This window comes from Myxine glutinosa, chromosome 1 (genome assembly GCF_964187855.1).
Source record: "Myxine glutinosa chromosome 1, kmMyxGlut1.1, whole genome shotgun sequence".
In the NCBI taxonomy this organism is placed as follows: domain Eukaryota; kingdom Metazoa; phylum Chordata; class Myxini; order Myxiniformes; family Myxinidae; genus Myxine; species Myxine glutinosa.
In genome coordinates this window covers 370436966-370463639 of record NC_136261.1, presented here as the reverse complement: position 1 = coordinate 370463639, position 26674 = coordinate 370436966, and the positions used below count along the sequence as shown (strand labels likewise).

At 43.9% G+C, this 26674-nt stretch overlaps 1 protein-coding gene across 1 annotated transcript in view; it reads right to left on the bottom strand.

Annotated features, from left to right (window-relative positions):
• Nucleotides 1-12196: 12196 nt before the first annotated feature.
• Nucleotides 12197-26674, bottom strand: part of LOC144889529 (tripartite motif-containing protein 14-like) — a 202902-nt gene continuing 188424 nt past the window's right edge. Inside the window, exon 4 of the mRNA XM_078770140.1 lies at nucleotides 12197-12932. Within this exon, the coding sequence (XP_078626266.1) occupies nucleotides 12403-12932 (530 nt within the window). The 3' untranslated portion in view covers nucleotides 12197-12402. The remainder of the gene's footprint in view (nucleotides 12933-26674) is intronic.

Here is a 26674-nt window from a genome sequence, read left to right as displayed (position 1 = left end):
AGAAGCACTGAAAGAGGAGAAAGCAAACAAGGGAGGAATGAGGCTGGGGGGGGGGGGGCGGGGCTCCCTTAGGGGTATTAATACTATGCGAAATACGACACTCATTGTTCATTTAACCTAAAGATAGCTGTGTATCATTGGTCGCACTCATAACTTGGTTTTATATCTTGTTTTCCTTACAAGGCTTTCAGAGATTGTGTTAATCCTGTCCCCTGCCCTGAACTTCTGTGCGAACCATTACACTCATAGAGTGACATTTAACCATTTAAACTGTCGTACCATTGCACAAATGATTTTAGCAGTACGGGACCCTGGTTTTGAGGGGGGGGGGGGGGGGAAGAGAGGTGAGGATAAAGGGCACATACCCACACACACAAAAAACACAGAGAGACCACATAATAAGGTGATATGCTAAATCAACATGGGATCCAATGGGATATGGGATCAACAATCCTATAGGATCCCGGGAAAAAGAAAGAAAAAAAAGGAAAAAACAGCGCAACGTGCCTTATACAATCAGTAATATGACATGACTTGGAGGGGGTGGATGATGGTAGGATGGGGTTAGGGTTAGGATTGGGTTGGGGTCAACAAATTCATGTACATGTAAATTCATTCATGTAAAAACAGATCTAAATTTTTGTTTCATCATAACAGGTATAATTTTTGTCTTGTCCTATATTAATTGCCTTGCCAAATGTCATGGTATCTTATTTCAATAAATTCCCTTATGACCTCCCCAATACTCATCTGTAACTCACGTATGTAATTACAATTGTCTCCCAAATTTGTTTGGCCTAAATAGCCACAAATTTGGCTGCCAACATGCAGTACCTTTTATCTACCAAACAAGTACCCCTCCATATAAGATCTCTACCAAAGAAGGGGTAGGGGAAACGAAGAAGGGGGTAGTTTAAAATGGGGAAGGCAACACCCCACCACACATCACGGGTGGGTGTTAAAAAGGAAAAGGACTGAAAAAGAAAAAAAAGAGAAAAAATATTTTTTTTTGAAAATTTTGAAAAGACAGGTGAAAATATGAAATTATCAAATGTACATCCCATGATTCTAATGTTTAGAGATTTCGTATCCCAGTGGCATGGGATTGCCTCTCATTAATTTGTATCTTGATTGTATGATTTTTAGCTGTCATCCAAGATGGCCGCTGTCATAAAAAATCCTAAAAATATATTATTATTTTTTCTAATCAGGATGTAAATATACAGGTAAAAAGTAAGTTTGGAGAGAAAAAAGGAAGGGGAAAGGGACGCAGAAGGGAAGAAAAAAAAGGGGGGGGCAGGAAGGGAGTTGGATAATGGTTGGATGGGGTGAGGGTGAGGAGTTAGGAAGGAGGGGGCAGGAAATGAAAGGAGGGAGGGGGGTGAAGGATGGGGGAAGGTTGGGGGGGGGTGGGGCGGGAGAGGATGAAAGAGGTTACATTGAAAGAAAAAATGCGTCTGATCCCATATGTAATATGTGGACACCGGGACCTGGAGGCATTCCCACACATCACCAAGTGGTTGCTATGGGGACCTGCCTGCACGTCCAGTGGCAGGATACAATTACCGGCATCAGTGTGTGCGAATCTTACTTGGAGATTACATGGAAAACTTTAAAAAATTACATTACTTTACAACCATTACATTACATTATAAATTAAAATTACATTACTGTCTTTCATGGGAAAAATGAATTGATGGTGCACTTCATCAAGTCATTCCCTGTCAGAACATCATAAGATTACAATTTCTTGTGTTCTTAAGAGCACATTTGGCCAGTCACACACATAAATGTGCATAAAAATGCAGGCGTGCGTCCAAGCCGCTTCGAATTAACTCTTATGAAGGTACAAAAACCCATATTTGTGCCACAATGGAATTTTTTATGACTTAAAATCGAGCCAGTCGATTTTACCATTATTTGGCTTACTGTACAGACGCTGTATAAAATCGCTTTTTACAAAAACCGCTAATATGATTATCAATCAAATAGTGTCCATTCTGCAATCTGTTCGTTTCTGTGGTCACAACCAAGCAGGATCTCAACCATTATGTCAACGGGAAAATCGGCACACTTATAAGTCGTTTAATCACGAAAACGAGTAGATATTTAATGCAGACTATTAAACTGGAAATCATTTATAAGATATTTACAAAATTGACGTTCAATTTCATGAATTCATGACGTTCATGAAATGAACAAGAAATATACAAAATCCATATTTCAGTTGTACATGACAAGACGAATGCAGCACCCTTTCTCTAAGGCCCCAGGGGGTCCGTTAGTGGCTCTTTGAACTCGTATAATATACCGAAAAAAGAACCCAAACTAGAGAAAAAGAAGAAGGGGAAAAAAGAAAGGTAAAAAATAAAAAATTAAAAAATTATTTTTTGGGGGGGGGGGAAATTTTTGAAAAGAAAAAAAAATTGTCATGATTTCTGAAACATGTTCCAGGGTTTCTACACCCCTTAAAGACTCCGGGGAGGACCAATGGTCCAACCACGAAGAGGTATGCCTTGTGGTTTTCCCCACCTTCCACATAACAACAAAAATACACAAAACAACTCAAAAACTGGACAATTTTCGCAGATTAACATCGTACTACACAGATAACAAAACAAAAGCTTACCTGGTCTGTGCAGTCGATTCCCAACGGACCACCAATTTGTAATATAATTTCTTTATTCTACCACTGAAACTTCAAGAAACTCGTTTTAACAAAATCAATGTTTTATTGACTTTTGAGAGTTTTGCTGTATAAATAAACGTACTAATTCTAGATCTTAATGACGTCGTTCTGCTGGTCATAGCTGGGGCTTCTTCTCATTGTTGACCAATCTCTCAAGCTGCTTGATCAGTTCAACTGGTCTTCAGAACTTCACTCCTCTCCAGTCGCTCTCCCAGTTTTCACCCTTTTCAGTTGCTCTCTCTCGGTTATAAAGAGAAAACTCCTTTGATCTTAGAGCATGCAGGGGTCAACCCAGGGGTGAATACCCCTGGGACATGAGAACTTGCAAGCGTCTCTGCTTCTCATTCAAAAGCCTTATTTGGCCATAGTTTGGGATAGAAAGCTAAAAGTACTTCATACCCCTTTGAGAGGTCACTTTCTTATGAACTGTCTGAGGGGGAATTTGCCCATGCTTGAAGCTGTCAGAGAGGTGACAGATGCATTTTCTAGCCTGTGTTCCATAGATGGAACATAGGCTATCTTGATAGACACAGATGGCCGTCCAAGAGCGTTACACATTCTGTCCCTTAAATTAACTCTCTTGACCAATGCCTCCACCTGTTGGCTCTTAACAGAGGCTAAAAATAATTCAAGAGGATTCAGAGTTTTACCAAACTGCACCATAGAGCATATTTACACCAGATCACATTCTGTAATATTAACAATATGGGGACTGTTAATATGAATATTTTATTCCACAACAACCACAACACACAAGTCGTCTGCATACACTGACGTAACAACTTTGGAATTGTTTGACAAGGACAACCCAGATAAGGTGGTATGAAGGAGAGCCAGTAAAGGTTCGATGGACAGTGTGTACAACATGCCTGACAGTGGACAGCCCTGACGGATGCCGCACTGAAAGGGTAAAGGATGAAACAGACTGTTATTTACTTTTAGCAGGCATGATACATTGTTATATAAAAGTTTTATGCAAGAAATGAATTTTCTCCAAATCCTGCTCGAGTAAGAACTGCAAACAAAAATGAGTGATCCACACTGTCAAAGGCTTTCTCCTAACCCAAAACCCAAAACCCAAACCATGAGACGCAGTTTGACCAATAGTAATCAAATCTCCAACCAAAAACAACACTGTCATAAATGGATCGTTCAGGTATGCAATACGTTTAGTCATTTCCAACTAAGAAAGAGATGACCTTCTTAAGACACATTGCAAGCACTTTTGACACAATCTTGTAGTCAGTATTTAGCAATGACACAGGCTGCCAGTTTGTAATCTGCTGCAAATCCCCTTTCTTTGGAATAAGACATAAGACAGCTCTCCTGCAGATAAGGGGCAATTGCCCGTGATCTAGGCTCTCATGAAATGTCTCAATTAGAGCAGGACCCAGAAAATTCAAAAAAACTTTGGAGAATTCAGCAGGATGTCTGTCAAGTCCAGAGGCTTTGCCGTCTTTGAGTTGTTTTAATGCTGCAGTGAGCTCCTCAAGAGAAATGTCACATTCCAGTTGACGTTGCTGCTCTTCATAAAGAGATGGGAGAAGTTCAATCATCTCATTTGCTGTCGTTTTAGCCACAGTTCTTGGCATAAACAAGTTTGAGTAAAACTCTTGCATTGAGTATTCAATGTCACTCTGGCAAGTCAGTACACCATGGGACGAGCATATACTCTGAATCTGCCGATAAGTGTTGGCGGCCTTCTGAATTTTGAAGAAAGCTTTGTTTGGAGTCTCGAGTTTTATTCTGCTCATCCGCAGGTGAATCCTTGCTCCAGCCACACGCTCTTTGCCCAGTTCGGCCAGAAGTCTTTTTTCCATCATCTGCTGATATTGGTCACTTCATATTCCATTACAATCATATGGTGATCAGAAAAGACAGAAGGACATACACATGTTCTCTCAACCAGATTCACCATTCCTTGGTTCACGTACAATCTGTCCAGTCGGCCCATAGTTAACTGTTTTTTTGCACAGCACACCCATGTATATTTATGGGTGTTTGGATTCTGCAGTCGCCATACATCTCCAAGTTTGTATTTCTTCACAAGTTGCGCCAAGGACCTTGCACTGGGTGGATGTGGCTCAGGAGTGTTCCTGTCCAGTCGAGGGTTCAGTGTGCAGTTATAGTCTCCCCCCATACAAATTAAACTCGTCAAATCAACAGTGCTTAAATAATCCGCTAATTTTGTAAGAAATAGAGCCCTTTCAGCACTGTGACTGGGGCAATACAAATTAATAATGCTAACCTTTTGATTTCTGCTGATAAAATCCACAGCGATGAAGAAATCCTTACAAATCTCTCTGTAGTGATTCTCAGGTGGTTGAAGGCGAGGATGCAAGATTATTGCCACCCCCGCTTTAGCTTCTTCAACGGCACTGGAGAAAAAGAGGCACCCTTCCAACATTCTGCGCCACTCGTCTTCCCAAAATTGGTTGGTGTATGTGTTTTGTAACCTGAAAATATCAATCTTTTCTTTCTCAAATAGTTGTAACACCTCGAGGCACCACATACAGCTGTGGCCTCCATTTATGTTGAGGGATGTTGCCTTCATTTGCTTTTTATGCCTCTGCCCCCGAAGGTGGCAGGAAGGATTATGTTTTCGGGTTGTCCATCCGTCCTTCCGTCCGTCCATACGGGCTAGACCTCGTTTGTCCCAGCAACCATATGTCCGATTGAGACGAAACTTTCAGGATAGAAGTGACACCCATGCAGAATGTTTATATGATAATTGTGATGGCATAGGTCACGTGGTATGGTAGCCATCTTGGATTAAACGCAAATAATAAAAATATATTTCTCGGAAACTACTGAATGGAAAATTTTGAAACTTGGGACATTGTCAAGTACTCCCAATGGGCCATTTCGGGCCACACGTTGACTTCGACCAGACAGGAAGTCCGTAAGCCATGCGTGGAGATTTCCATGGATATCATAGGAGGAGAGTTTGGTGAGCAGAGCGGGGTGCCAGACCGTATTGAAGGCACGTGATATACTCAAGGGAGACAGCTCTAATTTCCTGTTTGACATTGAGGACCTCCATCCATTGTTGAGACAGCAGTAGCAGCATGTCCAGAGTAGAATGACCTGGTCTGAATCCAAATTATTGATCGGAGATCAAGCCATTGGAGAAGACGAAAGATTTGATATCCGAAGCAATGATGGATTGCAATACTTTGCTGATGATTGGGAGAAGGCTTGTTGGTCTGTAGTTGCAAGGATCTGTTTTTGCACCTTTTTTGTGTAAAGCGGTAATGTTTGCTGATTTCCAAGATGCTGGCAGATGACCTTGAGCAAAAAAGAGGGTGAAGAGAACAGAGAGAGGGTGAGATAGAGCGGCAGAGCAGGATTTTAGGACACGTGGGCTGATGCCGACAGGTCCAGTTGCAGAATCAGAGTCGAGGGTTCACAGAAACTTCTCCACCTTGTCAGGAGGAAAGGACACAGAGTCCAGGAGCAGCTGGGTACGACTGGGTAAGGTGGGTACAGAGAAAGATGGGTTTGGGACACAAGATTTTGAGGCAAACACAGAGTTGAGGTATTCAGCATTTTCATGAGTGGAGTCAGCTGTGTCGCCGTTTGAGGTGAGGGAGGGGATGGAGGGGGAACAAACACTAGAAACAGATTTGACCAGATGCCACCAGGATTTGGAAGAGGGATACAGGTTTGAGATTTCACTCTTGAGAGTAGATTTTGAAAGGGCGTAGACATTTATTGAAGTAAAATTTATGTCTCCATCAACAAAATCCAGTGAAGCGAAGTGACCTGGGATTATTTCCTGAAATGAGAGTTGTAGGCTATCAGCTAGGGGGGTCAACCGGTACCAAATTGAGGGAGTAAGGCTAATAATGATTTTTGACAAGGTTTTTACCTCTAGAATAAGAAAATATGTGATAGCAAATTCAACGATGTAGCTAAATGTGTGTTATCACCCATTTTCAAAATGGCCGCCAAATTTCTCAAAATATCAATGGTCAATGTAGTGTTTTTTTCACTATTCACCCTATACCCCAAATTTGGGTATCTTATACCTGGTTTTATGGGTTAGAAATGATTTTACAACTTTCTAAATGTCATTAGATGCAGATGGAAGGCTTCTCTTCCATGCTGCCCATGCTGCTAAGGAGGGCTTCCCAGCTGTAGTAATCTCTTCAGAGGACACAGATGTTTTCATCATGTGTGTTGCTTTCCATGACAAGTTTGGAGCACCGTTATTCCAGAAGTTCCATTCTAAGACCAGACGAAGAGTAGTTGATGTGAGGAAAGTTGCTGGGTCACTTGGAATAAGTACATGCAGAGCTCTGCTTGGAATGCATGCATACACAGGATGCGACACGACGAGTGCTTTTGCTGGTAAAGGGAAATCAAGTTCCCTGACACTTCTAACCACTGACAGAGATGTAACAGAGATGTTCCTCCAAGTAGGTCAAGATTGGAATCTCTCTCCAGAGCTCATGGACCAGTTAGAGGCCTTCACATGCCGCATCTATGCACCCAAGACTCTATCCACCGAGGTGAATACTCTCAGATATCATCTGTTCTGTGCAAAGAAAGGCGAGATGGAGAGTTATCAGCTTCCACCATGCAGGGACTGCCTTGTCAAACATGCACAGAGGGCAAACTATCAAGCTGCAATATGGAGAAGATGCTTGGAGAAGGATCCCAAAGTCCCAAGTCCTGTCGGAAAGGGATGGAAGACTGTAAAGGTTGAAGGGAAAGATGAACTTAGAGTTGACTGGATGGATGGTCAGCCCGCACCTGACGCTATGTTGGATCTTCTCGCTTGCAAGTGTACGCAAAAGTGTGAGCTACCACGTTGCGTATACTTGGTAAATGGACTCATGTGCACCGATATGTGTAAGCTGAAGGACTGCAATAATCGACCTTCAGATGATGATATCAACCAACCAGATACAGATGAAGATGAGGATGAGGACGATGAGGATTACTAAGCAATTGTTGAATGCTTGCTCAAACCTCATGCACAATACACAAAGAAATGTGAACTGAGGTGAACTAGACCAAAACTCAGTATAGGCTAAGACTCCAAGACTCGCATCTCTCTACAGCTCCACTGAGGGTCAGTCGCTCTTCAACTAACATTGTGGCTATATATTCAACTGTTAGCTTCAGCATGCTCTAAACACAGGTATAGGGAGAAGTCATTCCACCGGTAAAATTGAAAGATAAAGTTGTGTTGAAACTTCATCTCAAACAGCACGTCAAAATGGGACCTCCGCAGCTAACAACAGCTGAAAGATGGCAGGCCATTTTTTTTTTTTTTTTTTTTTGTATACTGAATCGAGGCTCGTGAAAGAGCTAACATTTACTTCACAAACAAATCAACCAGACAACCAAAACACACAAAAAGCGGGAGCGGAAAACAAGATGGGGAGAGAAGGTGAAGCACACAAACACAACATTTGAGAGCAGGGATGTTTGGTATCCAGGTTTGGCATTGGTATGTGGACTGCTGGCAATTCCATGAGACAGATTGCTAACCAATTGGGACATCACCATACCAGTATTAGTCGTTTGATAAGAAAGTATCAACAAACAAATGATGTGAAGGACAGGCAGGAATGTGTCACCCAATTTTGTTCTCTTCATTGCGTTCCAACATCTGGACAAAATGTTGCACAAGATTACCCTACACCGCAACGAAAAGGTGCAAAAATTCATTGATACATTTCCACTATGTCGAAAATACGTGGTGGTGCGATACTTTTTTCCATGTGTATACTTGCAAATCTACTGAATGCCAGTTATTTTCGTGCATATTTTGTGCATAAAGTTGTTGCTATGATTGCAGCCATTTTGTGAAATTGGGCGCCATATTGGATTCTATCTTCTTGGATTAAAGTTCAGATGATGTATTTCATACTTTAAGAGAGTTGTAAAGTCTTAAACATCTCAAAACGCAATGCTATTTGTTACAAATTCCTACAAGAATATGAAACATGGTGTTTTTAATAGAAAAACATGCATTTTGGCGGCCATTTTGAAAATGAGGTGATAACACCCATTTAGCTACATGGTTGAATTTGCTATCACATATTTTCATATTCTAGGGGTAAAGACCTATCCAAAAATCAATATTAGGCTTACTCCCTCATTTTGGTACCCATGGACCCTATTTTGGGGGTCTGGCTGATGGCCTATTGGAGCGGGCAAAAATTTGGATTAATTAGAAAGGCAACTCCTGCTGTACGAGAGATTTAATCGCTAAAGTAGCCGGCCTTTTTCATCATTCGATTCCAGACAGCATGAGACGATGGAGTCGAGTGGGTTTCTTGTAAGAAAGCCACATCTAGTTTCCGTTGCCTTACAAGGTTGACCACTTGGAGAACCTAGACTGGCTCGCACCACCATTTATATTGAGGCTACCAAGAATAGTCATGGAGATGTAAAAGAGGGAAGGAAAGGGAAATATGCGTATCATCCTTTTAGTTCGTTTTTTGCCTTAACAATATGTTTATTAAACCTACTGCATTGGGGTTCCGTGACATTGTGGTCACTGGGTCGGCGAATAATACACCTTGCCGTTTCAATAAACCCATGCAGATCAGAAAAATGATCTTTTATTTCAATATATCTTTTTCTAAAAGTCTGGTTCAGAAACTTGAGTATTTGCGATGGTAAGACGTTGGAATCACTGTATGTGGGGAATTCCTCAATGTCATGGGATTCCCCCTCAGACATGTCAGAAGCACTATCTGGGACCCCTGGCTCTTGAGACACCAGAATACTCTGTGGTGTGCAGGTGTCATCCTGCCCTGTTTCTGAAGGAACAGGTTAGGGAGAGGTTCCACCAGTCCACTGTGAGGGAAGGAGAGAGAGTGTGAGGGAAGGAGAGAGTGTGAGAGCGAGGGAGAGAGAGTGTGTGGGAAGGAGAGAGAGTGTGATCAAAGGAGAGAGAGTGTGAGGGAAGGAAAGAGAGTGTGAGGGAAGGAAAGGGAGAGTGTGAGGGAAGGAGAGAGGGTGTGAGAGCAAGGGAGAGAGTGTGTACGAGCGAGGGAGAGTTAGGGATAGAGAGTGAGAGCAAGGGAAGGAGAGAGTGTGAGAGCAAGGGTGAGAGTGTGAGAGTGAGAGCGAGGGAAGGAGAGAGTGTGAGAGCGAGGGAGAGAGTGTGAGAGCAAGGGAGAGAGTGTGAGAGTGAGAGCGAGGGAAGGAGAGAATGTGAGAGCAAGGGAGAGTGTGAGAGTGAGAGCGAGGGAAGGAGAGAGTGTGAGAGCAAGGGAGAGTGTGAGAGTGAGCGAGGGAAGGAGAGAGTGTGAGAGTGTGGGATAGAGTGTGAGCATAGGAGAGAGCGTGGGAGAGAGTGTGAGAGCAAGGGAGAGAGTGTGAGAGCAAGGGAGAGAGTGTGAGAGTGAGAGCAAGGGAGAGAGTGAGAGCGAGAGAGTGAGGGAAAGAGAGAGAGAGAGCGAGGGAAGGAGAGAGAGCGAGGGAAGGAGAGAGAGCGAGGGAAGGAGAGAGTGTAAGAGCGAGGGAAGGAGAGAGTGGGAGAGCAAGTGAGAGAGAGGATAGAGTGAGAGCGAGGGAAGGAGAGAGTGTGAGAGCAAGGGAGAGAGTGGGAGAGAGAGGGATAGAGTGAGAGCGAGGGAAGGAGAGAGTGTGAGAGCAAGGGAGAGAGTGTGAGAGAGAGGGATAGAGTGAGAGCGAGGGAAGGAGAGAGTGTGAGAGCAAGGGAAGGAGAGAGTGTGAGAGCAAGGGAGAGAGTGTGAGAGTGAGAGCGAGGGAAGAAGAGAATGTGATAACGAGGGAGAGAGTGTGAGAATGAGGGATAGAGACTGAGAGCGAGGGAAGGAGAGAGTGTGAGAGCAAGGGAGAATGTGAGAGTGAGAGTGAGGGATAGAGAGTGAGAGCGAAGGAAGGAGAGAGTGTGAGCGCAAGGGAGAGAGTGTGAGAGCGAGGGAAGGAGAGAGTGTGAGAGCAAGGGAGAGTGTGAGAGTGAGAGCGAGGGAGAGAGTGTGAGCGTAGGAGAGAGTGTGAGAGTGAGAGCGTGGGAGAGAGTGTGAGAGCGAAGGAAGGAGAGAGTGTGAGCGCAAGGGAGAGAGTGTGAGAGCGAGGGAAGGAGAGAGTGTGAGAGCAAGGGAGAGTGTGAGAGTGAGAGCGAGGGAAGGAGAGAGTGTGAGAGAGAGGGATAGAGTGAGAGCGAGGGAAGGAGAGAGTGTGAGAGCAAGGGAAAGAGAGAGTGTGAGAGCAAGGGAGAGAGTGTGAGAGTGAGAGCGAGGGAAGAAGAGAATGTGATAACGAGGGAGAGAGTGTGAGAATGAGGGATAGAGACTGAGAGCGAAGGAAGGAGAGAGTGTGAGAGCAAGGGAGAGAGTGTGAGAGCGGGGGAAGGAGAGAGTGTGAGAGCAAGGGAGAATGTGAGAGTGAGAGTGAGGGATAGAGAGTGAGAGCGAAGGAAGGAGAGAGTGTGAGCGCAAGGGAGAGAGTGTGAGAGCGAGGGAAGGAGAGAGTGTGAGAGCAAGGGAGAGTGTGAGAGTGAGAGCGAGGGAAGGAGAGAGTGTGAGAGTGAGAGCGTGGGAGAGAGTGTGAGAGCGAAGGAAGGAGAGAGTGTGAGCGCAAGGGAGAGAGTGTGAGAGCGAGGGAAGGAGAGAGTGTGAGAGCAAGGGAAGGAGAGAGTGTGAGAGCAAGGGAGAGTGTGAGAGTGAGAGCGAGGGAAGGAGAGAGTGTGAGAGTGAGAGCGTGGGAGAGAGTGTGAGAGCGAAGGAAAGAGAGAGTGTGAGCGCAAGGGAGAGAGTGTGAGAGCGAGGGAAGGAGAGAGTGTGAGAGCAAGGGAGAGAGTGTGAGAGAGAGGGATAGAGTGTGAGAGGGAAGGTGAGTGTGTGAGAGAGAGGGATAGAGTGAGAGCGATGGAAGGAGAGGTGTGAGAGCAAGGGAAAGTGTGAGAGAGAGGGATAGAGTGTGAGAGCGAGGGAAGAAGAGAATGTGAGAGCAAGGGAGAGATTGTGAGAGTAAGGGAGAGAGTGTGAGAGCGAGGGAGAGAGTGTGAGAGTGAGAGCGGGGGAAGGAGAGAATGTGATAACGAGGGAGAGAGTGTGAGAGCAAGGGAGAGAGTGTGAGAGTGAGAGTGAGGGAGAGAGTTTGAGAGCGACAAGAGGGAAAGGGCCGGTCCATGGGGACCCATCAGCACTTGATGAATCCGGGCAGCAGGAAGAAAGGGGAAGATTTGACCCACGACTTCAGTTGGGGGGTACAACCATCACGTGTCGGTAGAAGTTGTGGTATATGGTGGTGTCATGTGTATAAATATATAAATAATTCATAGTTGTGTGTTGTTGGTGGAGACGGTAGTCTGACAGGATGAGGATGGAGTCTGATGTGATTCTTGGGGGTTTTTTTCACTCCAACAATTCAGAAAACCACGTCCCATGACTTTTTCTCTCATCCCAAAATCATTAGACATACGTCATGCCCAGATATTGTTGTAAATATGTGAGGAATGTGAAGGAAATAAATGCATTTTCATCAAACACTAAATTAGAAAAACAATAAATGTATTGAATTTTGTAAACTTTATTAACAAATCAACAATCAGATTGTAAATACATTGTTATAATCACAAAGTAAATAATCAGAAGAGAATGAATGAACAAAACGGAATGAACAAACAATGGAATGAAAATAAAGAACGGAATGAATGAACAAAACGGAAGGAAAAAAACGGAACGGAATGAATGAATAAAATGGAATGAACGAAATCATTAAAACGAGCAAAACCGCACGGAGTCACCAACATGTCTATAAACCCCAATCGCGGGTTTAACGGGGTCCAGGAAGTTCCCCCTGAACACGTGCAGAACCCGCGAGTCCCCGAAACACGTAAACTCTCCCTCCGCACAATCCAACAAGAACCCAAACCGTTCAGGATCCCCCAGCACGGACAGGAGGGTTCTTTGATTGTTGTGCCATGTTGAGTATTTGTTTTCATATTTCACCAAACACCAAGACTCAGGATTCCCTCCTAACATGCACTCATTCCCTCCCCCTTTCCTCCCCATGGAGTTTAAACAGATTCCGATTCCCCACGAACGACTCGACCTCACCTCGACCTCCCAGTAATGACGACCCGAGGAGAAACTCTCAGAGGAAAGAACTTGTGGATAACGATCAAACCGATCAGGATGTTTCGGGTGATGATTGTCGGTCCTGGTTCGAGTCGCCGTCCTGAGATCCTGGGAGATCTTGACCCAAGGATGTGCAGTGTTTGGGTCCAGACCCGGGGTCCGTCCATCTGTGGACACGACGCGGGGTCACAGACTTTGTTAGACACACGGACAGAAACATAAACACATTAATCTCTTTTATAACATTTGGAATATGAAATACATTATTAATTTCACCTTCTTTACGAAACACAATTCACCTTTCTTTACCTGGTTAGGAATCCCCGACCATCCTCTTGTTCCCATATAACAAAACCCTCCCCCGACCATCCTCTTGTTCCCATATAACAAAACCCTCCCCCGAACATCCGGATATTTAATTTTCGCCTTCGTTCGATTTTCTTTTAAAATAAAAACAATGACGTTTCATGGAAATTGTAACATCTTGTGAATGGGTTATGGGGTAACATAAACCTGGTGTTACCTTAACGGTTAAGGTGGCTGGTTTAACATCTTAAGGTCCTGAGAATGAGCACCTGTCGTACCGTTAAAATAACACCTGGGCCCGGTTGCTGGAAGGATCTCACATATTTATCCACTGGAGAGCTTCGAGCAACCGGGTCCAGGTGGGCTGATTCAACCTGTCATCCTTCCGAGGTGGACCAGGTGAGTACCAGCTTACTGGGAGTAATAAACCATTCGAGCATCCTGCGTCGGATTGGCGACCTGGCCAGTACTGCACTCCTTAGCCAATGAAATGGCGTGAAAGGAATTGTATTATTACCTCCAACCAACGAAGGTGGACCGAGGTTATGTTTTCTCCCCTGTCTGTTTGTGTGCAGGATATCTCAGAAAGGTATGGACGGATTCGGACGAAATTCGGTGTACCGGTGGGGAAGGTAACAAGAAATAAATGATTCGATTTTGGTGAAGATCCGGATCCGGATACGAGAATTATTTTCGGGATTCTTCTTCATTGATTGGTGGTGGTTCAGATGCAGCTTGTGGCTGTTTGGCTGCATCATTTTCTGGGGACAGGACGTGCACTGATGCAATGCCCTCATTACCAGTCGGCAGGTATTCATTTTTCCCACCTTAAAAGGATGACAGCCTGTGTCAGCCCACCTGGTGTTCAACATCATGGCAGGGGCTCAAACTCAGGACCCGAATATTTAAAGCCAGCCACCTGAACCGTGAAGCCAACACCAACCTCACCATTGAATGATCGGGCGAACAATGATATACAGCACTAGACTATAGGGCATGTCGTCAAAATCCCTTCAGAAAGTGCTTTTTGTGGTCTCCATATTGGAACTACATATATTATGTCTTAAAATATAGGTATTGCATGTCTTATCAATATCCCCTTTGTTCCCACGCTCAAAAGTGGAGCATTAATTAGTAATTCTCGCCTAAAAATAATGCGTCAAACAAGTAATGTTTTTAAGGGGGTACTATGGGTCAAAAAGACCTGACTACATTCAAGAGGTATTATCTTGCCAATGTTTTGACAAATGATGCCATGTTTGGTATCAAAATAATCAAATAAGTGTCTAGTTTTAAGAAATACATTAATTAGCGCAAGTCAAGGTCAATCTTGTTAGTGACCCGAGGTCAAATGTCAATGACCTTAAATTTGGGCTAAGGTAAAATTAAAAATTTGCTCATAATTTTGTACAAATTTTCAAATATCAGATCATGCTGTAACATCACCAAGTTGTTTATAGGTTACCAAGCTGTGATCTAATGGAGAGTTTTTTGAAAAAATATTTTGCATGTTGCCATGGCAACGGTTTGCCAAATTTTGTGATTTTTTCTTGCTGATGAACTATTCGGACTACCATAAATTCTGAACTAAAGATATTTTCCAAAAATGCTCTCATTAGATCACAGTACATAAAACAATCAACAATTGTGCCAATTTTCAAGGATGTAGCCCACTCACAACCTAAAAAAAATTACGATCAAATCATTAATGGTCAATTCAATTATAAAATAGGTTAAATTGGGAAAAATATAAGTTTGTGCAGCACTATAAAGGATTTAAAAAGAAACTAATTTTCTAAAGCAAATGGCTCCTTGGAAGATTTTTCCTCTGTATTTTTAAAATGAAATAACTAGATTTTCAAACCCCAAAATGCTGTACTTTCCTTTAAAAACTAATCAAAAAGTGTATGTGGCAACCTACTGAAATATATTTCTTCTCTAAATAGAACTTTCTCTTTGGTATTAGTATCTCTACTGTTGAGATTTTTTTTTAATTGTCAAGTTTTGCTGCGGTTATAATTACTGCACTAACATGGACTACCAGATAAATACAGTGCACATGTTAGGCAAAAACAAAAAAATTCAAAACATTTGCTTGCCCTCCCCCAACTGACTCTTATTTTTATGTAAAGGAATACCAACCTAAATTTCAACATTCAAAACTGCACACATTTTTTTTTTTCTGTTAGAAATTGCACATTCTAAATTACATCAAAACTGATGAATTTTAAACAATCATTCACAAGGGAGGAAAAAATGATTATGATTAATGATTAAGTTGGTAGAATATATTTGGAAAGGTCTTCTATCAAGTCATGTAGCAAACATTTTGCGGGCTCTTGCAGGGTGCAGGTTGGCTCCCTAGACTCCCGTGTTATAAATCCTCCAACAGGGATATCTATGGTAGGCATCTACCTTTTGTAGGGCAGGGTTATGTCAAAATATTGAAAAAGCCCGAAGATATATGGAATCGATCTACTACATGTAAAAACAAAAGTCCCACATTTTACGATTCATGTAGACTACACAAATCACAACATTTGGGACTGACCTGACCCAATTTCATAGGCCTCCCTACGTGATTGTACATGCAATTTTCTCATTCGTGATGTATTTGTAGGCTACTTTTAAACTTACCGGATGATTGGGTGACATTCTGATGCTTCTGTTTAGCAGTTTGGGAACGTTTTTGCTTGGTAGAATCAGTGAAATACCGGTAACACACTGCGTGGCAACCCCCAGTTTCAGGGACCGGCAATGCACTTCCACATGCGCTGCAGTGTAGACCATGATTGCGGACGAAAGACCTCGCTAAGTCGGCCTGGTTTCCCAACAAATCGCTCCAAATATCTACAGCACTCAAGAATGTTCTCCACCTTTTTTCGGTAAATGGCACAATATCACCACCGGCACCTGGAACATGTGCATAACACCTATTTTTTACACCAAATTTGACACCAACTGATGCCATTTTCACCGATACTTTTCACCAAACAGCATCTGTTTACACACGTGACCCGCGATTCGCCGTACCGCAGCACTCTCGTACGATGTTGCTGATTGGCTCCTTTTGCTATATGAGGCCCATGTTGATATTTTCCGGACCAATCGCATAAATGAAAAATCGCAGCAACGTTGATAAATGAAACGTACAATTTGATTGGATAAATATCGAGATCGTGATAATTATTTTACCGACGAAATATTAGTTATTCTAACCTAAAATTCGACAAAATGCTCCAACCGATGACTCGGAAATATGAACGATAATTCATAAAAAATATTTAACTTAATTATAAAATAAGTTTTATTTAGTCGGGAGATGGAGACCACAAGACAAGCTCTTAGGACCACATGCCCTATCGTCTATTAGTCGAAATGAAATTCCATTTCAATGCGACTATTAGCACCGACAGCCATCAGAACCCTTCATTGTGAGGTCACCAATGGGCGTGACTGCACGACTGTGTGACGTCACAGAACGACAGTTCCTTATCGCATTTGAAACATTGCTTCAAGATGGCGAGCACGTGTTTCTTTCTCGTTGCTTCGCTTCACTGTTTCATCCTGCACTTCAACCTCGGTTACCTGCTACTACTTCAACACGTGAGCTTTGAACGAGTGGGAAGATTTGCGTGTACGTTTTAACTGTGTTTTGAAGGTGCGGTTGTGCACGGGGACCTGCACAGCTGCTCGTTTCCACCTCGCTGGAGCTGAGTTACTCTGAACCGAATGGGCCTGTTTGTGTGTGTCCGTGTGTGTCAATGTGTGCGACGTTGGTTGTTATCTACACATGCGGCTTGCAGAGGTGCAACGGATTCCTGCAAGGTCGCGATATATCCATGTGTGTGTGTGTGTGTGTGTGTGTGTGTGTGTGTGTGTGTGTGTGTGTGTGTGTGTGTGTGTGCGTGCGCCATGTTCTTTGTGTGCTTATGCTTGAGCGTTCTGATGTGGAATGTGATACAACCGAATGATCGTTGTGACACTCCTCAGTTCGTTAGGCTTTCAATGTTTTTGACAGACACCATCCTTAGGTGTGTAGAGAGAAGCTGAATAGGTCCTTCCATGGCATGGCTTTCCAAATGAACAAGAGACACAACGATAACATTGTAACAAAGTATATAACAATTAATACAAATAACATTAACACCAATAATAAGAGTAACATCATTTGGCAATAATAACGAACCAACAATTCCCCCAGGCCTGCCCAACCTCATGATTGGTCCAATTTAGCAGAAATGCGTACATAATATATAGACGGTGCTGAAGACATTCGTTACATCGGCCAGTGGGTTAGACCGGCTCGGAAATGCCTGGTCACCATGCTGAGAATATTTTTAAAATGACGGAATAACACGATAACGCAGTAATTGTGATGGCAAATATACGCAAAGAAATGACGACCGCTCATCATCGACGAGCTAACGAAACTTAGTCGAAATGAAATTCCATTTCAATGCGACTATTAGAACCGACAGCCAACAGAACCCTTCATTGTGAGGTCACCAATGGGCGTGACTGCACGACTGTGTGACGTCACAGAACGACAGTTCCTTATCGCATTTGAAACATTGCTTCAAGATGGCGAGCACGTGTTTCTTTCTCGTTGCTTCGCTTCGCTGTTTCATACTGCACTTCAACCTCGGTTACCTGGTACTACTTCAACACGTGAGCTTTGAACGAGTGGGAAGATTTGCGTGTACGTTTTAACTGGTTTGAAGGTGCGGTTGTTCACAGGGACCTGCACAGCTGCTCATTTCCACCTCGCTGGAGCTGAGTTACTCTGAACCGAATGGGCCTGTTTGTGTGTGTCCGTGTGTGTCAATGTGTGCGACGTTGGTTGATATCTACACATGCGGCTTGCAGAGGTGCAACGGATTCCTGCCAGGTCGCGATATATCCACGTGTGTGTGTGTGTGTGCGTGTGCGTGCGTGCGCCATGTTATTTGTGTACTTATGCTTGAGCGTTCTGATGTGGAATGTGATACAACCGAATGATCGTTGTGACCTCCTCAGTTCGTTCGGCTTTCAATGTTTTTGACAGACACCATCCTCAGGTGTGTAGAGAGAAGCTGAATAGGTCCTTCCATGGCATGGCTTTCCAAATGAACAAGAGACACAACGATAACATTGTAACAAAGTATATAACAATTAATACTAATAACATTAACACCAATAATAAGAGTAACATCATTTGGCAATAATAACGAACCAACAATCCTCCCAGGCCTGCCCAACTTCATGATTGGTCCAATTTAGCAGAAATGCGTACATAATATATAGACGGTCCTGAAGGCATTCGTTACATCGGCCAGAGGGTTAGACCGGCTCGGAAATGCCTGGTCTCCATGCTGAGAATATTTTTAAAATGACGGAATAACACGATAACACAGTAATTGTGATGGCAAATATACGCAAAGAAATGACGACCGCTCATCATCGACGAGCTAACGAAACTTAGTCGAAATGAAATTCCATTTCAATGCGACTATTAGAACCGACAGCCAACAGAACCCTTCATTGTGAGGTCACCAATGGGCGTGACTGCACGACTGTGTGACGTCACAGAACAACAGTTCCTTATCGCATTTGAAACATTGCTTCAAGATGGCGAGCACGTGTTTCTTTCTCGTTGCTTCGCTTCGCTGTTTCATACTGCACTTCAACCTCGGTTACCTGGTACTACTTCAACACGTGAGCTTTGAACGAGTGGGAAGATTTGCGTGTACGTTTTAACTGTGTTTTGAAGGTGCGGTTGTGCACGGGGACCTGCACAGCTGCTCGTTTCCACCTCGCTGGAGCGGAGTTACTCTGAACCGAATAGGCCTGTTTGTGTGTGTCCGTGTGTGTCAATGTGTGCGACGTTGGTTGTTATCTGCACATGCGGCTTGCAGAGGTGCAACGGATTCCTGCAAGGTCGCGATATATCCATGTGTGTGTGTGTGTATGTGTGTGTGTGTGTGTGTGTGTGTGTGTGTGTGTGTGTGTGTGTGTGTGTGTGTGTGTGTGTGCATGCGCCATGTTCTTTGTGTGCTTATACTTGAGCGTTCTGATGTGCAATGTGATACAACCGAATGATCGTTGTGACCTCCTCAGTTCGGTAGGCTTTCAATGTTTTTGACAGACACCATCCTCAGGTGTGTAGAGAGAAGCTGAATAGGTCCTTCCATGGCATGGCTTTCCAAATGAACAAGAGACACAACGATAACATTGTAACAAAGTATATAACAATTAATACAAATAACATTAACACCAATAATAAGAGTAACATCATTTGGCAATAATAACGAACCAACAATTCCCCCAGGCCTGCCCAACCTCATGATTGGTCCAATTTAGCAGAAATGCGTACATAATATATAGACGGTGCTGAAGACATTCGTTACATCGGCCAGAGGGTTAGACCGGCTCGGAAATGCCTGGTCACCATGCTGAGAATATTTTTAAAATGACGGAATAACACGATAACGCAGTAATTGTGATGGCAAATATACGCAAAGAAATGACGACCGCTCATCATCGACGAGCTAACGAAACTTAGTCGAAATGAAATTCCATTTCAATGCGACTATTAGAACCGACAGCCAACAGAACCCTTCATTGTGAGGTCACCAATGGGCGTGACTGCACGACTGTGTGACGTCACAGAACGACAGTTCCTTATCGCATTTGAAACATTGCTTCAAGATGGCGAGCACGTGTTTCTTTCTCGTTGCTTCGCTTCGCTGTTTCATACTGCACTTCAACCTCGGTTACCTGGTACTACTTCAACACGTGAGCTTTGAACGAGTGGGAAGATTTGCGTGTACGTTTTAACTGGTTTGAAGGTGCGGTTGTTCACAGGGACCTGCACAGCTGCTCATTTCCACCTCGCTGGAGCTGAGTTACTCTGAACCGAATGGGCCTGTTTGTGTGTGTCCGTGTGTGTCAATGTGTGCGACGTTGGTTGAAATCTACACATGCGGCTTGCAGAGGTGCAACGGATTCCTGCCAGGTCGCGATATATCCACGTGTGTGTGTGTGTGCGTGTGCGTGCGTGCGCCATGTTATTTGTGTACTTATGCTTGAGCGTTCTGATGTGGAATGTGATACAACCGAATGATCGTTGTGACACTCCTCAGTTCGTTAGGCTTTCAATGTTTTTGACAGACACCATCCTTAGGTGTGTAGAGAGAAGCTGAATCGGTCCTTCCATGGCATGGCTTTCCAAATGAACAAGAGACACAACGATAACATTGTAACAAAGTATATAACAATTAATACAAATAACATTAACAACAATAATAAGAGTAACATCATTTGGCAATAATAACGAACCAACAATCCTCCCAGGCCTGCCCAACCTCATGATTGGTCCAATTTAGCAGAAATGCGTAGATAATATATAGACGATCCTGAAGACATTCGTTACATCGGCCAGAGGGTTAGACCGGCTCGGAAATGCCTGGTGACCATGCTGAGAATATTTTAAAAATGACGGAATAACACGATAACACGGTAATTGTGATGGCAAATATACGCAAAGAAATGACGACCGCTCATCATCGACGAGCTAACGAAACTTAGTCGAAATGAAATTCCATTTCAATGCGACTATTAGAACCGACAGCCAACAGAACCCTTCATTGTGAGGTCACCAATGGGCGTGACTGCACGACTGTGTGACGTCACAGAACGACAGTTCCTTATCGCATTTGAAACATTGCTTCAAGATGGCGAGCACGTGTTTCTTTCTCGTTGCTTCGCTTCGCTGTTTCATACTGCACTTCAACCTCGGTTACCTGGTACTACTTCAACACGTGAGCTTTGAACGAGTGGGAAGATTTGCGTGTACGTTTTAACTGGTTTGAAGGTGCGGTTGTTCACAGGGACCTGCACAGCTGCTCGTTTCCACCTCGCTGGAGCTGAGTTACTCTGAACCGAATGGGCCTGTTTGTGTGTGTCCGTGTGTGTCAATGTGTGCGACGTTGGTTGTTATCTACACATGCGGCTTGCAGAGGTGCAACGGATTCCTGCAAGGTCGCGATATATCCATGTGTGTGTGTGTGTGTGTATGTGTGTGTGTGTGTGTGTGTGTGTGTGTGTGCGTGCGTGCGCCATGTTCTTTGTGTGCTTATGCTTGAGCGTTCTGATGTGCAATGTGATACAACCGAATGATCGTTGTGACCTCCTCAGTTCGGTAGGCTTTCAATGTTTTTGACAGACACCATCCTCAGGTGTGTAGAGAGAAGCTGAATAGGTCCTTCCATGGCATGGCTTTCCAAATGAACAAGAGACACAACGATAACATTGTAACAAAGTATATAACAATTAATACAAATAACATTAACACCAATAATAAGAGTAACATCATTTGGCAATAATAACGAACCAACAATCCTCCCAGGCCTGCCCAACCTCATGATTGGTCCAATTTAGCAGAAATGCGTTCATAAATATATAGACGGTCCTGAAGACATTCGTTACATCGGCCAGAGGGTTAGACCGGCTCGGAAATGCCGGGTCACCATGCTGAGAATATTTTTAAAATGACGGAATAACACGATAACACAGTAATTGTGATGGCAAATATACGCAAAGAAATGACGACCGCTCATCATCGACGAGCTAACGAAACTTAGTCGAAATGAAATTCCATTTCAATGCGACTATTAGAACCAACAGCCAACAGAACCCTTCATTGTGAGGTCACCAATGGGCGTGACTGCACGACTGTGTGACGTCACAGAACGACAGTTCCTTATCGCATTTGAAACATTGCTTCAAGATGGCGAGCACGTGTTTCTTTCTCGTTGCTTCGGTTCACTGTTTCATACTGCACTTCAACCTCGGTTACCTGGTACTACTTCAACACGTGAGCTTTGAACGAGTGGGAAGATTTGCGTGTACGTTTTAACTGTGTTTTGAAGGTGCGGTTGTGCACGGGGACCTGCACAGCTGCTCGTTTCCACCTCGCTGGAGCTGAGTTACTCTGAACCGAATGGGCCTGTTTGTGTGTGTCCGTGTGTGTCAATGTGTGCTACGTTGGTTGTTATCTACACATGCGGCTTGCAGAGGTGCAACGGATTCCTGCAAGGTCGCGATATATCCATGTGTGTGTGTGTGTGTGTGTGTGTGTGTGTGTGTGTGTGTGTGTGTGTGTGTGTGTGTGTGTGTGCGTGCGCCATGTTCTTTGTGTGCTTATGCTTGAGCGTTCTGATGTGGAATGTGATACAACCGAATGATCGTTGTGACACTCCTCAGTTCGTTAGGCTTTCAATGTTTTTGACAGACACCATCCTTAGGTGTGTAGAGAGAAGCTGAATAGGTCCTTCCATGGCATGGCTTTCCAAATGAACAAGAGACACAACGATAACATTGTAACAAAGTATATAACAATTAATACAAATAACATTAACACCAATAATAAGAGTAACATCATTTGGCAATAATAACGAACCAACAATTCCCCCAGGCCTGCCCAACCTCATGATTGGTCCAATTTAGCAGAAATGCGTACATAATATATAGACGGTGCTGAAGACATTCGTTACATCGGCCAGTGGGTTAGACCGGCTCGGAAATGCCTGGTCACCATGCTGAGAATATTTTTAAAATGACGGAATAACACGATAACGCAGTAATTGTGATGGCAAATATACGCAAAGAAATGACGACCGCTCATCATCGACGAGCTAACGAAACTTAGTCGAAATGAAATTCCATTTCAATGCGACTATTAGAACCGACAGCCAACAGAACCCTTCATTGTGAGGTCACCAATGGGCGTGACTGCACGACTGTGTGACGTCACAGAACGACAGTTCCTTATCGCATTTGAAACATTGCTTCAAGATGGCGAGCACGTGTTTCTTTCTCGTTGCTTCGCTTCGCTGTTTCATACTGCACTTCAACCTCGGTTACCTGGTACTACTTCAACACGTGAGCTTTGAACGAGTGGGAAGATTTGCGTGTACGTTTTAACTGGTTTGAAGGTGCGGTTGTTCACAGGGACCTGCACAGCTGCTCATTTCCACCTCGCTGGAGCTGAGTTACTCTGAACCGAATGGGCCTGTTTGTGTGTGTCCGTGTGTGTCAATGTGTGCGACGTTGGTTGAAATCTACACATGCGGCTTGCAGAGGTGCAACGGATTCCTGCCAGGTCGCGATATATCCACGTGTGTGTGTGTGTGTGCGTGTGCGTGCGTGCGCCATGTTATTTGTGTACTTATGCTTGAGCGTTCTGATGTGGAATGTGATACAACCGAATGATCGTTGTGACCTCCTCAGTTCGTTCGGCTTTCAATGTTTTTGACAGACACCATCCTCAGGTGTGTAGAGAGAAGCTGAATAGGTCCTTCCATGGCATGGCTTTCCAAATGAACAAGTGACACAACGATAACATTGTAACAAAGTATATAACAATTAATACTAATAACATTAACACCAATAATAAGAGTAACATCATTTGGCAATAATAACGAACCAACAATCCTCCCAGGCCTGCCCAACTTCATGATTGGTCCAATTTAGCAGAAATGCGTACATAATATATAGACGGTCCTGAAGGCATTCGTTACATCGGCCAGAGGGTTAGACCGGCTCGGAAATGCCTGGTCTCCATGCTGAGAATATTTTTAAAATGACGGAATAACACGATAACACAGTAATTGTGATGGCAAATATACGCAAAGAAATGACGACCGCTCATCATCGACGAGCTAACGAAACTTAGTCGAAATGAAATTCCATTTCAATGCGACTATTAGAACCGACAGCCAACAGAACCCTTCATTGTGAGGTCACCAATGGGCGTGACTGCACGACTGTGTGACGTCACAGAACAACAGTTCCTTATCGCATTTGAAACATTGCTTCAAGATGGCGAGCACGTGTTTCTTTCTCGTTGCTTCCCTTCGCTGTTTCATACTGCACTTCAACCTCGGTTACCTGGTACTACTTCAACACGTGAGCTTTGAACGAGTGGGAAGATTTGCGTGTACGTTTTAACTGTGTTTTGAAGGTGCGGTTGTGCACGGGGACCTGCACAGCTGCTCGTTTCCACCTCGCTGGAGCGGAGTTACTCTGAACCGAATGGGCCTGTTTGTGTGTGTCCGTGTGTGTCAATGTGTGCGACGTTGGTTGTTATCTGCACATGCGGCTTGCAGAGGTGCAACGGATTCCTGCAAGGTCGCGATATATCCATGTGTGTGTGTGTGTATGTGTGTGTGTGTGTGTGTGTGTGTGTGTGTGTGTGTGTGTGTGTGCATGCGCCATGTTCTTTGTGTGCTTATACTTGAGCGTTCTGATGTGCAATGTGATACAACCGAATGATCGTTGTGACCTCCTCAGTTCGGTAGGCTTTCAATGTTTTTGACAGACACCATCCTCAGGTGTGTAGAGAGAAGCTGAATAGGTCCTTCCATGGCATGGCTTTCCAAATGAACAAGAGACACAACGATAACATTGTAACAAAGTATATAACAATTAATACAAATAACATTAACACCAATAATAAGAGTAACATCATTTGGCAATAATAACGAACCAACAATTCCCCCAGGCCTGCCAAACCTCATGATTGGTCCAATTTAGCAGAAATGCGTACATAATATATAGACGGTGCTGAAGACATTCGTTACATCGGCCAGAGGGTTAGACCGGCTCGGAAATGCCTGGTCACCATGCTGAGAATATTTTTAAAATGACGGAATAACACGATAACGCAGTAATTGTGATGGCAAATATACGCAAAGAAATGACGACCGCTCATCATCGACGAGCTAACGAAACTTAGTCGAAATGAAATTCCATTTCAATGCGACTATTAGAACCGACAGCCAACAGAACCCTTCATTGTGAGGTCACCAATGGGCGTGACTGCACGACTGTGTGACGTCACAGAACGACAGTTCCTTATCGCATTTGAAACATTGCTTCAAGATGGCGAGCACGTGTTTCTTTCTCGTTGCTTCGCTTCGCTGTTTCATACTGCACTTCAACCTCGGTTACCTGGTACTACTTCAACACGTGAGCTTTGAACGAGTGGGAAGATTTGCGTGTACGTTTTAACTGGTTTGAAGGTGCGGTTGTTCACAGGGACCTGCACAGCTGCTCATTTCCACCTCGCTGGAGCTGAGTTACTCTGAACCGAATGGGCCTGTTTGTGTGTGTCCGTGTGTGTCAATGTGTGCGACGTTGGTTGAAATCTACACATGCGGCTTGCAGAGGTGCAACGGATTCCTGCCAGGTCGCGATATATCCACGTGTGTGTGTGTGTGCGTGTGCGTGCGTGCGCCATGTTATTTGTGTACTTATGCTTGAGCGTTCTGATGTGGAATGTGATACAACCGAATGATCGTTGTGACCTCCTCAGTTCGTTCGGCTTTCAATGTTTTTGACAGACACCATCCTCAGGTGTGTAGAGAGAAGCTGAATAGGTCCTTCCATGGCATGGCTTTCCAAATGAACAAGAGACACAACGATAACATTGTAACAAAGTATATAACAATTAATACTAATAACATTAACACCAATAATAAGAGTAACATCATTTGGCAATAATAACGAACCAACAATCCTCCCAGGCCTGCCCAACTTCATGATTGGTCCAATTTAGCAGAAATGCGTACATAATATATAGACGGTCCTGAAGGCATTCGTTACATCGGCCAGAGGGTTAGACCGGCTCGGAAATGCCTGGTCTCCATGCTGAGAATATTTTTAAAATGACGGAATAACACGATAACACAGTAATTGTGATGGCAAATATACGCAAAGAATGACGACCGCTCATCATCGACGAGCTAACGAAACTTAGTCGAAATGAAATTCCATTTCAATGCGACTATTAGAACCGACAGCCAACAGAACCCTTCATTGTGAGGTCACCAATGGGCGTGACTGCACGACTGTGTGACGTCACAGAACAACAGTTCCTTATCGCATTTGAAACATTGCTTCAAGATGGCGAGCACGTGTTTCTTTCTCGTTGCTTCGCTTCGCTGTTTCATACTGCACTTCAACCTCGGTTACCTGGTACTACTTCAACACGTGAGCTTTGAACGAGTGGGAAGATTTGCGTGTACGTTTTAACTGTGTTTTGAAGGTGCGGTTGTGCACGGGGACCTGCACAGCTGCTCGTTTCCACCTCGCTGGAGCGGAGTTGCTCTGAACCGAATGGGCCTGTTTGTGTGTGTCCGTGTGTGTCAATGTGTGCGACGTTGGTTGTTATCTACACATGCGGCTTGCAGAGGTGCAACGGATTCCTGCAAGGTCGCGATATATCCATGTGTGTGTGTGTGTGTGTGTGTGTGTGTGTGTGTGTGTGTGTGTGTGTGCGCATGCGCCATGTTCTTTGTGTGCTTATACTTGAGCGTTCTGATGTGCAATGTGATACAACCGAATGATCGTTGTGACCTCCTCAGTTCGGTAGGCTTTCAATGTTTTTGACAGACACCATCCTCAGGTGTGTAGAGAGAAGCTGAATAGGTCCTTCCATGGCATGGCTTTCCAAATGAACAAGAGACACAACGATAACATTGTAACAAAGTATATAGCAATTAATACAAATAACATTAACACCAATAATAAGAGTAACATCATTTGGCAATAATAACGA